Source organism: Moschus berezovskii, chromosome 20, assembly GCF_049115385.1.
Source record: "Moschus berezovskii isolate FMDL1 chromosome 20, NW_MosBer_1.0, whole genome shotgun sequence".
Taxonomy (NCBI): domain Eukaryota; kingdom Metazoa; phylum Chordata; class Mammalia; order Artiodactyla; family Moschidae; genus Moschus; species Moschus berezovskii.
In genome coordinates, this window is record NC_142479.1 from 5,030,735 (window position 1) to 5,044,915 (window position 14,181).

Sequence of the window (14,181 nt, forward strand, 5' to 3'; positions counted from 1 at the left end):
AAGACGTTAACGAGTGGCTACTCTGTGCCATCAACTATTCGGTGATGCCACAGGGTCAATAGCAAACAAAACAAACCAAGTCCTTGATTTCTGTGGAACAGCCTTGGGAGATTTATCTGTGTTTTCTTTGAAATTGTAAAATGTATTTCAATCACAGTGAAACATAATTCTAAGGAGAGGGTTTGAATTAGCATTCCTGGTCACCTCTGGGCCACACACAAGCCATTCTGTCACACAGCAATTCTGTTGTGTTAGAAACTCGAGATGGGGCTAAACTAAACCAACACTGCCCTTTTGGGGACTCATCCCAGGTATTTGGGGGATCCTGACTGGCCAGAATCCTCTTGAAACTGGTTAGACCTCCCCAAAACCCTGCCATTTGGTTTTCTGGAACCATGGACCACCCACTTCCCTGACTCAGCAAAGTCTTTGTGACCCTCCCTGCTGGGACTGTGCTCTGGGCTAGAGAGTCACTCCTGCAGAGTGTGAGCAGCCTACAGTCATTGGTAGCGTTTGTCTGGTTGAGCCTTTGAGAAATGACTAGAGAGTAACCATAATAATGGTTTCCAATCAATTGAGTCCACTTAATACTCCAAGCACTGTTCTAAGCACGAAATCATTTAATCCTCTAGACAACCTTGTGAGGAAGATTGTCGTTTTACAGATCAGAACACAGAACGAAGGTTCAGTAGCTGGTGAGTGGTAGAACTGAGATTCAAACCCAAGCAGTCTGATTCTAGCGTCTAGTCTTTACTGTTAACCCCTCTGTTATACTGTGCTGTTGAAAGACTGGCTTCTAAAATTATGACAGTCAAATTAGTGGTCCTTCTCTCAGTGAACCACATATGCAAGGAGATCCAACCAGTCCATTCTAAAGGAGATCAGTCCTGGGTGTTCATTGGAAGGACTGATGCCAAAACCGAAACTCCAGTACTTTGGCCACCTCATGCGAAGAGTTGACTCACTGGAAAAGACTCTGATGCTGGGAGGGATTGGGGGCAGGAGGAGAAGGGGACGGCAGAGAATGAGATGGCTGGATGGCATCACCGACGCGAGGGACATGAGTTTGAGTGAACTCCGGGAGTTGGTGATGGACAGGGAGGCCTGGCGTGCTGTGATTCATGGGGCCGCAAAGAGTCGGACTCGACTGAGCGACTGAACTGAACTGATGCTAATAATTCTGACACTGGTTGAAATATTTTTAGAAATCTTGTTTTGGAGTTATCTGGGTCACATCACTTAATTTTTCTGGACCCCTGTTTTCTTATCTGTCAAATGAGGAGTCAGACCCTTCACCACTTGAAGGTAGATTAAACGTTTGGAATGACCAGAAATCAGTTTGAACCAATTAAAAAAAATAAGTTTAGAAAATAAATTCAGCAGTCCAGAGCAACTTTGGATGTGTGTATATGTGCAGAGGGCCATTGATGACAGAAGAATAAATGTGGTAATAACTTTGTTTGAGTTGTTCTTTCTTCCATCTAGTTTTTGATACTTTCAGGACATATGTAAACATTATGTTGTATCATTACTTTATGATTCACTTTGAAACATTTAAACGTCAGTTTGATCCCCAGCTGTTGTTCTGCTGTATGACTTTTGAAAAGTTCTTTAATCCCTTGTGACCTCAGTTTCTTCATCTATGAAATGGGGATCACAGTATTTACTCTTGATGGATCTCCACCCCCATAGAAGTGTCTGTTCAGGAGTTAATCTCCATAATAAAACCATTATTAAGAAAGATTAACAGAGAATATATGTAAAACGCTTGGCATTATGCAGGTACTCAACAACTACTAGTCTCTGAGTTCTTCTACCCCAGCTCGAAAAATAACAATGGCAGTAACAGCAGTGATTCTTTTCTAATTTGAAAACTTAGAATGTATGCACTTTGTCAATTGATGATCTAATCTTCACGTGTCGGAGCTTTTTTTTAAAATAATATTGTCCCATTTTAACTTTATGATTCTTATGGCCACTTATTTACCCAAACTGATACACTGACCTTTGCACCTGTTTAACTGGCTCTTTAATTACCATTTTGTTCATCAACATAAACACCTATCTGCTTTTAGTCGTTTCGTAGCAGTTAAAAACTTTAGCTCTGGACATAATTCGTCCCCTTAATTCTTTTTCTCCTAAGCCTTTATTATGTCTGGGACTTCGTTGTATGTTTGCTTAAATTAATTTTTCATATGTTTTGTTCTAGTTACGGTCAGGTTTATTCAAGCACTAGACAACAGATTCTGTCATAAAATCAACTTGTAACCTAAAAAGAACTGCTCTTACAAATTAAAAAATGAGTCTATGCCATGATGAGACCTCCACTGCTTCTATAAACCATGCAAGAAAATCCTATTTTTACTTTATAGTAGTACCTTTGCAGTATTTCAGTGTCTTCAAGAATGATAAGTTTCTTTAGCCGAAAGGGGCTTTTGAAAAATGATGAAATTGCATGCGTTCATTTTATAGATGAGCAAAATTAAGTAAAGGGGATAATGACTTGCCTAAGATGTACATGGAACAACAGACTGGTTCCAAATAGGAAAAGGAGTACGTCAAGGCTGTATATTGTCACCTTGCTTATTTAACTTATATGCAGAGTACATCATGAGGAACGCTGGGCTGGAAGAAGCACAAGCTGGAATCAAGATTGCCGGGAGAAATATCAGTAACCTCAGATATGCAGATGACACTACCCTTATGGCAGAAAGTGAAGAGGAACTCAAAAGCCTCTTGATGAAAGTGAAAGAGGAGAGTGAAAAGGTTGGCTTGAAGCTCAACATTCAGAAAACAAAGATCATGGCATCTGGTCCCATCACTTCATGGGAAATAGATGGAGAAACAGTGGAGACAGTGTCAGACTTTATTTTTTGGGGCTCCAAAATTACTGTCGATGCTGATTGCAGCCATGAAACTAAAAGACGCTTACTTCTTGGAAGGAAAGTTATGACCAACCTTGATAGTATATTGAAAAGCAGAGACATTACTTTGCCAACCAAGGTCCGTCTAGTCAAGGCTATGGTTTTTCCCGTGGTCATGTATGGATGTGAGAGTTGGACTGTGAAGAAAGCTGATCGCCGAAGAATTGATGCTTTTGAACTGTGGTGTTGGAGAAGACTCTTGAGAGTCCCTTGGACTGCAAGGAGATCCAACCAGTCCATTCTAAAGGAGATCGATCCTGGGTGTTCATCGGAAGGACTGATGCTGAAGCTGAAACTCCAATACTTTGGCCACCTCATGCGACGAGTTGACTCACTGGAAAAGACTCTGATGCTGGGAAAGGTTGGGGGCGGGAGGAGAAGGGGACGACAGAGGATGAGATGGCTGGACGGCATCACCGACTCTATGGCCATGAGTTTGAGTGAACTCCGGGAGTTGGTGATGGACAGGGAGGGCTGGCATGCTATGATTCATGGGGTCGCGGAGAGTTGGACACGACTGAGCAACTGAACTGAACTGAACTGAAAATCACATATTTATTCATAGAATTGGAACTAACATCCTGTTCCATATTCTAATACAAACTTCCTTCCATCATACCAGTTTAGGGGACAGATTGACACAGATTTTTGTGTTAGTCTCTCTTCTGTCCACAGTGTTACCTTATATCTGTCCTAAAGACATTGTTTGGAGAGCTTTCTTTTTTGAAGAATAACATCAGTCTGTCAAAGTATTGTTTTTGGTCTGTAGGGTTGCTATCTTACACTTAGTATTTTGTTATCTAGGATAGTGAATGACAGCCGACAGGTCCTCCAGGAACCTGACTTTGCTCAGTCCCTCCTGAGGGATCCAGATACTCCTACCATAAGCAAATCCAGAGGAACTTCCACTCAAGGGATATCCACACATGCTCCTTCAACTCAGCTGGCCGTGGCGGATGACCAGAGAAGCACAGCAGGGAGTGTCCACAGCAAAGTGAGCAGCTACCATGGCAGCCTGCACAGGTCCCGTGATGGCAGGTGAGTTTTATCGGCAGCTTAGTTTATCTCATGTGCTAAGTTCGAGTCATACGGTGTCCAAAGGAAAAGCAGCCAATTCTGAAACAGGAGTTGATCTTGATTGACCTTTCTGAACTTTGCTAGGTTCAGTTGTCCCACCCAGATTATGGTCAGACTTAATGCCAGCCAGAGTTTAGACGCGATACAGCGAGCAACGTGGAGTCATTGCTCATGAGAGAGAAGGCAGAGTAAAAGCGGTTATTTTAGTGAGATTACCTTAGCAAACAATTATGGAATACCTATTATGTCAGACACTGTGTGAGTCTCTGGGGATACAAAACTGATTTAGACATGATCTTTGTTCTTAATAAGCTCAAGAAAAATAGGGTAGTCATTATTTGTGTTGTAGTTGAAAGCATGGGGTCTAGAATAATAAGCCTCAGTTTCCTCATCTGTAAAATGGAAATAGTAATAATATCTGTCCCTTAGCAATGTTGTAAAAAATAAATGAGCTAATATACCTAATGGCTCAGAACAGTGCCTATCTCAGTAAGTGCCTGTTATCAACTTTTATGATCAATAGGATAAGGTAATAAAGTAAAATGCAAATATCATGGTATAGTCCAGAGGTTGTCAAATTTTTCTATAAAGAGAAAAATAACTAATATAATAAATATTGTAAGTGAAATAACATAACAAATAACTTTAGGCTTTGTGGGTCACATGGTCTTTGTTGCCACCATTCATTTCTGCTGTTAATACCGTGAAAGCAGCCATAGACCGTATGCAGTCAAAATAGGAGTGGCTGTGTTCCAGTAAAACTGTTTACAGAAACAGGAAGGGGCCCGATTTGACCAGCTGGCCACAGTTGGCCAACCCCTGTTTGGTAGCATGGACGAGGAGGGGGTGATTAAATCTGGTGGGCAGGAGGAGGGAGAAAGCTTCACAGAGACTGTCTGAGCGTGGGCAGGATGTGCCTTCTTGTTATATTTGATGGTAGAGACAACATCTTAGGAGCTCTGCAGTAATTCAGTTAAGAGATGATGGAGGTTTATGAAAGAACAGTGACAGTGCCAAGAGAGTAATAGCTGATCTGAAAGATATTCAAAAAGAAGAAATGAAAAGATAGGAGTTGGTGATGGATTCAAAGCAGTGGGAGAGAAGAAATGTGCCAAAAGAAATTTTTCTTAACATTTCTAAGCCTGGGATACTGAAAGAATGAAAATTATGTTGCCCGAAATTCTCTCTTCTGTGTTTCCGTGGCTGTGCTGTATCCTTCCAGGCTCATTCCAGCCTTTCTTTCCGTCTTCCCTGTCCTTGTCATGTAGGATACGATTCCTCGACGTACTCTCTTTTTAGACCTTCTTGTTTGTCCTCTCAACTTGCTTGCTTTTGCCTTGTAACTTGGTCAGCGACTCTAGGTTTTGAAAAGGAGCCGCCTTTGACCTGTTTTCTATCTTGTATCTGTTACCTTTACACGTTTGCTAACTTTGATGTGTTTTCTCTCTTGTATCCATCCATTTCTTTTTATTTTCCTTGCGAGATTTTTGAAATATTTTGAATATTTCCTTTCTACCAGTTCCATCCTTCATTCTTTGTATTTCTGGTCTTTTTCACCTTCTTCCCCAACTGCTAACATAACCAATGACCTGTCTTAAAACCACCATCAAAGATCCTTTCTCTTTCCTGCCTTTTCCTTTCATTCAGCACTCCTAAGTGAAAAGCGTTCTTCTAGGTGCTAGGAACGCAGAGATGGAAGACAAAAGAGTAGTAGGTATGGTAAAATCATACACAGTGTGCTTTGGGTTTCCAAAGAAGAAAGCCTTTTAAGTCACTCTGGAAAGTCTCGTTCACAAACAAGGTAGTACTTTGATTTGACTAGGGTACAGAGGCGGCAGTTGGAAATCTCAGACAAGGAAAGAGCACGTGCAGAGGCAAGGAGGACGAAAAGGCATTTAGGTACCAGGGCCACCGAAGGAGATGAAACATGCTGAGGAGTTTGGGGTTTTTTTCCCCTAGAGCGATGAGAAACTATTAAAAGACTTTGAGCATTGGGGTGATAAAATCACATCTGCATTTTAGGAAGATCACTTTGACAACAGCACAGGAGAGGAGGTTGTAAGGAAGCCCAGTTGGGAAGTTTCTAGAGTAAAACTAGAGCTCTCAAGTTAAAACACTCATAGAGAGAGAGGAAACCAGAGAATGTTTCAGAATACCTGCCTCCATGAACTGCTAGCTCCAGCTGGCACGAGTGGTAAAGAAGCCACCTGCCAGTGCAGGAGATGTAAGAGACATGAGTTCGATCCCTGGGTTGAGAAGATTCCCCGGAGGATGAAATGGCAACCCATTCTTGCCTGGAGAACCCCATGGACAGAGGAGCCTGCCATGGGGTCACAAAGAATTGGACATGACTGACGTGACAGCATAGCATGGCTCCATGAACTGACTTTCAGCAGTATTTGATATTTGACATTATTAGCCTCATCCTTTTCAATAAGGAATGAACAGTTATACGACAGCTCTTATGCCTGTGGCATTCTGTGTGTTTAGAGATACACAGAAGAAAGCTCAAGTATAATTTCTGCTTTCCAGGAGAATAGAACCTTACGGGAAAGGTAGGACATAGACATGATAACCAATTAAAAATAGTTCAAGCTAGCATATAATTAAAACTGTGCGTGTTCGAGACGGTCAGTGTTATAGAACTTCAAATGATCAGATTGGCTCCCCTGAAAATATCTCAGGAGATAAATAGAGTGAGCAAATGGTAGTACAAATTATGAGTTCATACTGAGCAGAGTTTCTGAAGGGAGTTAAATGTAGGAGAATTTTAGCTTCTGTAATCTAAATGAAATTCCAGTTTAGGTAAGAAAACTTTTAATCTTTAATGTAAAAGTAGTGGTAATTAAAAAGCTGCGGGATGGAATTCCTTGAAGCTGAATCAGAAAGGGCATACCAAGAACAAGATCATCAGTCATCATCAGTTCAGTTGCTCCGTCATATCCAGCTCTTTGTGACCTCCATGGACCGCAGCATGCCAGGCCTCCCTGTCCATCACCAACTCTCGGAGCTTGCTCAAACTCATGTCCATCGAGTCAGGGATGCCATCCAACCATCTCATCCTCTGTCGTCCCCTGCTAGGAGAAGAACAAGATAGAGTAATGAAAACAATCCAGTAAGAATAGCCTAGCATGTGATTCAGAGAAAATGCTTATAAACACATGAGGGTCTCTTTGAAAGTTTAGTGTCATGGAAACTAGGGGATCGCGTATGACCTCCTGTGATGGCCTTTCTTATCTCTCTGCTTAATTAAAATCACACTCATCCTTGAAGTCCTGCTTAATTCCCATACCATGGCAGCTAATTAATTGCTTTTTAAACATTCTTTGAGTGGGACCTATTTTCAGTACAGTTTGTTTTTCCCTCAGCTAAGTTTACCGTTTCTGGAGAATGTGAACTTGCTGACAGATATCTGTATATCCCCTGACAGTATCTAGCCCTCTGTTGTTCTTTAGTTGCTACGTCGTGTGGGGTCTTTGCGACCCCATGGACTGTAGCCTGCCAGGCTCCTGTCTGTGGGATTTCCCAGGCAAGAATACTCGCGTGGGTTGCCATGTCCTTCTCCAGAGGATCTTCCCAACCCGGGGATCGAACCCACGTCTTCTGCATTGGCAGGCAGTCAGATTTTTTATCACTGAGCCACGAGGGAGGAAGCAAATAAATCTGTCAAGCAACTTTAGAAATAATTTGGGCATGCCATCTCATGGATATTTCTGTCTGCGTCAGTCAGTGTTTAAGTGTACACGTTAGCACTATATTTGACCGTGGTTTTCTCATCATCTCATGTTATCTTGGCTGTAAGATTACACATATGCACACATATCTGCTTCTCAGTACTCACTCTGGTCCAGATTGCTTGATGGATAGTTACTGATCTCAGTGCTATGCAAAATAAAATAGACTTAGGTAAATATACCTACACATATATATCGACTTCAGAGAATAAGGAGTTGGTAGTTAGATGAGACGGAGAAGGCAATGGCAAGCCACTCCAGTACTCTTGCCTGGAAAATCCCATGGATGGAGGAGCCTGGTGGGCTGCAGTCCATGGGGTCGCTAGGGGTCAGACATGACTGAGCGACTTCACTTTCACTTTTCACTTTCGCACATTGGAGAAGGAAATGGCAACCCACTCCAGTGTTCTTTCCTGGAGAATCCCAGGGACAGGGGAGCCTGGTGGACTTCCATCTTTGGGGTCACACAGAGTCGGACACGACTGAAGTGACTTAGCAGCAGCAGCAGCAGTTAGATGAGAGGATATGGAAAAGGAAATGGATGAGTAACTGGGTGGAATTTGAGAATGAGTGGTCAGTTTGGTACGTGGGTGACATTTTCCTGTGTAGTCAAGTCCTAATTATCCACCTCAGATAAGGCAGCTCTCCACCTGAGGGGTGTCTACTGACCCCGCTCCCTGCAGCTGAGAGGCTCGTCCTTCTGTGAAGGGGATCTGGTTGTGCATCCCCACAAGAGTTTTACATGGTACAGAATTCTGGTTGAAAGGCTTTTTTTCTCTCAACATTTAAAATATATCGTTTTCTGGCTTTTGGTATTGTTAAGGACTCTGCTGTCATTCTAACCGTTGGTCTCTTTTAGATCTGTCCCCTTTTCTGAGACTGTTTTTCATGACTCCTGTCTTTGGAGTTCTGCAGTTTCATTGAAGTGTGTATTTCTTTGTACTTCTCCTGCTAGTGGTATACAGTGCCTCCTTGGTCTGTGAATTCACGTGTTTAGCAGCTGTGGAAAACTTGTAGTCATTCTCTCTTGAAATATTGAGATTCTCTCAATTCCCTCCCTCCTGGGAATCTAATTATTGGGTTGGCTACAAAGTTCATTCAGGTGCAGAAAAGCCATACCGTCTTTCGGCCAACCCAGTATACTCCTATTCGACCTTCTCATTCTGCCCTCCATTTCTCTTGACATCACTTTCACATTTTCCTTGTCTCTCTTATGGCATTCTGGATAGTTTTATTTTCACCTACTACCAGTTCATGAAATTTCTCTTCAAACAGCAGCCTGAATTGCTGTTTCGTATTAAATATTTCAGGAGTTCTATCGAATGAGTTTCCATTTCAAAAATTATGTTTGTAGATTTTTTTAATCTGTTATTTCAAGTAATTTCTTGTAGATTGGTAACCTGTGACTGTATTTCCTATTTCTGTAATCATTACATACTTACCTATTCTGTCATTCAGTATTTGACCATTTCAGTATCTGCAGTTGTAAGTTTGATGCTGTGACTCTGTCATAGTGGCTTGTTTTCTCATGTGTTTGGTGGCTTTATATTTTGAGCTCTTTGGTGAATCAGTTAGTGGGAATCCTGGAGAAAGTATTGTTCTAGCTGATTGATAGGAGGCACAGCTAACCTGCAAACACGTCAGCCTATGGGCCTGGTGATTTAGGCTAGCGAGGGAGTTCCTGGCTCCCTGTCTCAACTTCCCAACTGGCCCAAGGCTCACCTTTCCCAAATAAATAGCAACCACACTTGTGTGACCTTTCCCATCTCATCCACCTAATAGCCCCTGCTTGATGAGCCCTAGCTCCTTATTGGGCTGGTCCCAATTCATAATAATTTTTGAAGTGGGGGACTCTTTGGAGATCTCCCCTCAGTCATGCAAGACCTGTGATATCTCAAATAGTGAGTTCTTTCCAGATTTAACTGGTTCGGACTTTGCTGTCGCTCCTACTCAGACGTATTGTCGGAAGTCATACTGTCGGAAGAAACCTGAGCATATTTATTTTCCTAATGCTCTACTTTAAGACAAACTGCTTAGCTCTTTAACAGCCTGAACAGTATGAATGAACTCAATGACCTTAACCAGTTACAGTGCGTGCAGTCACGTCAACCTCTTTGCCACCCCATGGACTGTAGCCTGTCAGGCACCTCTGTCCATGGAATTTCTCAGGAAAGAATCCTGGAGTGAGTTGCCATTTCCTCCTCCAGGGAATCTTCCCGACCCAGGGACTGAACCCATATCTCTTGCGTCTCCTGCACTGCAGGTGGATTCTTTACCACTAGTGCCATCTGGGAAGCCAAATTACCTTAACACATTTTATAAAATCACTGATAAAATATTTGTGATTCACTAGAGGGGTTTCTGGAGAAGGGAATGGCAACCCACTCCAGTGTTCTTGCCTGGAGAATCCCAGGGACGGGGGAGCCTGCTGGGCTGCCATCTCTGGGGTCGCACAGAGTCGGACACGACTGAAGTGACTTAGCAGCAGCAGCAGCAGAGGGGTTTCCCCAGTGGCTCAGCAGTAAAGAATCTGCCTGCAATGCAGAGGATGCAAGAGACCCAGGTTCAATCCCTGGTTTGGGAAGATCCCCAACCCAGTCCAGCATTCTTACCTGAAGACTCCCATGGATACAGCAGCCTGGCGGGCTGCGGTCCATGGGGTCACAGAGAGTCAGACACAACTGAAGCGACTGAACAGCCAGGCAGGCAGAGGAAATAAAATGGAAGGTTTCATATTCGACATGATCAGGTAGGTGGTTAGTAGTCTTTGGAATCATAAATACAATTCACACCTTAGCTTTATCACTTACTGTAAGAATCTAGATAAGTTGTATTTAATTATAAGACTCAGTTCCTCCTTTGTAAAGCAGAATACAACTTATTGTGTTATTTTGAGAAATAAAGGAGATGATGTGTGTACATTCACTGAGGACAGTACCTGAGGCACAGTACATACTTAGTAACTAGAAGCTTCTATGACTGTTACATTATGTTGTTTCTATTTTACTATTCCCATAAACTACTCAAATTTTTCCTTGAACTGGTGTGGTGTGACTTCAGAGACAACTAGAAATAAGATTTGTTGGCATATCTTTACTATAGTGATGCGCTAGAATTTACTTTATTGAGTATTTTTAATACCATTATTTGATAGAGTAAAATGATGATCCTCGAAAGCAGTAACGAGAATGAAACAGTGACAGTTTCCATGGGACCGAAAAGTGCCATAGGTCACCAACCACTGTAATGAAAGAATTATCAAAGGCGATAGAGACTAATGCTTGCTATAGTTCAGAAGCTGGCAGACTACAACCTACAGAGCAAATCTGCCCCAATTATGTCCCTGCACACAAAGTCATACTGAAACACTTCCAAGTTGTTCATGTATTGTCTGTGGCTGCTTTTCTGTGATTGTGGTTTCCATTGCGCCCAGCCTCTGACAGATAAGGATAAGAGGCTTATGGAAGCTTCCTGATGGGAGGGACTGACTGTGGGGGACACTGGGTCTTGTTCCCATTGGTGGGGCCATACTCAGCAAATCTTTAACCCACTTTTCTGTTGATGGGTGGGGCTGTGTTCCCTCCCTGTTGTTTCACCTGAGACCAAACAGTGGTGGAGGTAATGAAGACAGTGTCGACCTCCTTCCAAAGGTCTCGTGCATGCACTGGCACACTCAGCGCCTCCCCGTCCTGCAGCAGGCCACTGCTGACTCACCCCTCCACCAGAGACTCGTGGACACTCACAGGCACGTCTGGGTCAACTGTCTTGTGGGGTCACTGCTCAAAGCTATGGTTTTTCTGAGAGTCATGTATGGGTGTGCAAGTTGGACTATAAAGAAAGCTTAGGAATTGATGCTTTTGAACTGTGGTGTTGGAGAAGACTCTTGAGAGTCCCTTGGACTGCAAGGAGATCAAAGCAGTTAATCCTAAAGGAAATCAGTCCTGAATACTCAACTGGAAGAACTGATGCTGAAGCTGAAGCTCCAATACTTCGGTCACCTGAAGCAAAGAACAGACTCACTAGAAAAGACCGTGATGCCAGGAAAGATTGAAGGCGGGAGGAGAAGGGAACGACAGAGGATGAGATGGCTGGATGGCATCACCGACGCGATGGACATGAGTTTGAGCAAGCTCCGGGAGTTGGTGAAGGACAGGGAAGCCTGGGGTGCTGCAGTCCACGGGGTTGCAAAGAATTGGACCTGACTGATCACACGGACCACAGCCTTGTCTAACTCAGTGAAACTAAGCCATGCCGTGTGGGGCCACCCAAGACGGGTGGATCATGGTGTAGAGGTATGACAGAATGTGGTCCACGGGAGAAGGGAATGGCAAACCACTTCACTATACTTGCCTTGAGAACCCCATGATCAGTATGAGAAGGCAAAATGATAGGATACTGAATGAGGAATTCCCCAGGTCGGTAGGTGTCCAGTATGCTACTGGAGATCAGTGGAGAAATAACTCCAGAAAGAATGAGGGGATGGAGCCAAAGCCAAAACAATACCCAGTTGTGGAGGTGACTGGTGATAGAAGCAAGGTCCGATGCTGTAAAGAGCAATATTGCATAGGAACCTGGAATTTTAGGTCCATGAATCAAGGCAAATTGAAAGTAGTCAAACAGGAAATGGCAAGAGTGAACGTCGACATTTTAGGAATCAGTGAACTGAGATGAACTGGAATGGGTGAATTTATCTCAGATGACCATTGTATCTACTACTGTGGGCAGGAATGCCTTAGAAGAAATGGAGTAGCCATCATGGTCAACCAAAGAGTCCGAAATGCAGTACTTGAATGCAATCTCAAAAACAACAGAATGATCTCTGTTCGTTTCCAAGGCAAACCATTCAGTATACAGTAATCCAAGCCTATGCTCCAACTAGTAACAGTGAAGAAGCCGAAGTTGAATGGTTCTGTGATGACCTACAAGACCTTTCAGAACTAACACCCCAAAAAGATGTCCTTTTGATTATAGGGGACTGGAATGCAAAAGTAGGAAGTCAAGAAACACCTGAAGTAACAGGCAAATTTGGCCTTGGAGCACAGAATGAAGCAGGGCAAAGGGTAATAGAGTTTTGCCAAGAGAATGCACTGGCTGTAGCACACACCCTCTTTCAACAACACAAGAGAAGACGCTACACATGGACATCCTCAGAGGGTCAACACCAAAGTCAGACTGATTATATTCTTTGCAGCCAAAGATGGAGAAGCTCTATACACTTAGCAAAAACAAGACCAGGAGCTGACTGTGGCTCTGATCATGAAGTCCTAATAGCCAAATTCAGACTTATATTGAAGAAAGTAGGGAAAACCACTAGATATAACCTAAATCAAATCCCTTATGTTTATACAGTGGAAGTGAAAAATAGATTGACGGGACTAGATCTGATAGAGTGCCAGACGGAGGTTTGTGACATTGTACAGGAGACAGGGATCAAGTCCATCCCCATGAAAAAGAAATGCAAATAGCTTACAAATAGCTGTGAAAAGAAGAGAAGCAAAAAGCAAAGGAGAAAAGGAAAAATACAAGCATCTGAATGCAGAGTTCCAAAGAATAGCAAGGAGAGCTCAGAAAGCCTTCCTCAGCAATCAGTGCAAAGAAATAGAGGAAAAACAACAGAATAGGAAAGACAAGAGATCTCTTCAAGAAAATTAGAGATACCGAGGGAATATTTCATGCCAAGATGGGCTTGATAAAGGACAGAAATGGTATGGACCTAACAGAAGCAGAAGATATTCAGAAGAGGTGGCAAGAATACACAGAAGAACTGTACAAAAAAGATCTTCAAGACCCAGATAGCCACGATTTCCTGTGATCATTCACCTAGAGCCAGACATCCTGAAATGTGAAGTCAAGTGGGCCTTAGAAAGTATCACTACGAACAAAGCTAGTGGAGGTGATGAAATTCCAGTAGAGCTCTTTCAAATCCTGCAAGATGATACTGTGAAAGTGCTGCAGTCAATATGCCAGGAAATTTGGAAAACTCAGCAGTGGCCACAGGACTGGAAATGGACAGTTTTCATTCCAATCCCAAAGAAAGGCAATAGCAAAGAATGCTCAAACTACCACACAGTTGCAGTCATCTCACACGGACGGGGAGCCTGATGGGCTTCCGTCTATGGGGTCACACAGAGTTGGACACGACTGAAGTGACTTAGCAGCAGCAGCAGCACACGCTAGTGAATTCATGCTCAAAATTCTCCAAGCCAGGCTTAAGCAAAACGTGAACTGTGAACTTCCGGATGTTCAAGCTGGTTTTAGAAAAGGCAGAGGAACCAGGGACCAAATTGCCAACATCTGCTGGATTATGGAAAAAGCAAGAGAGTTACAGAAAAACATCTATTTCTCCTTTCTTGACTATGCCAAAGCCTTTGACTGTGTGGAACACAATAAACTGTGGGAAATTCTGAAAGAGATGGGAATACCAGATCACCTGACCTCCCTCTTGA

General features: G+C 43.0%; 1 protein-coding gene across 10 annotated transcripts in view; it reads left to right on the top strand.

The window, feature by feature from the left end:
- Positions 1-14,181, top strand: part of LOC129553126 (ninein-like protein) — a 95,531-nt gene that overhangs the window by 56,264 nt on the left and 25,086 nt on the right. For 9 of the 10 annotated variants that reach the window (XR_016035426.1, XM_088828588.1, XM_088828589.1 and 6 more), the window contains one exon: positions 3,729-3,962. The exons of the other annotated variant lie outside the window; for it this stretch is intronic. Coding sequence is in view for 8 of the 9 variants with exons in the window: in XM_088828588.1 (XP_088684714.1) it covers positions 3,932-3,962 (31 nt within the window). In the remaining variant the exon portion in view is untranslated. The remainder of the gene's footprint in view (positions 1-3,728; positions 3,963-14,181) is intronic. 10 annotated transcript variants of the gene reach the window in all.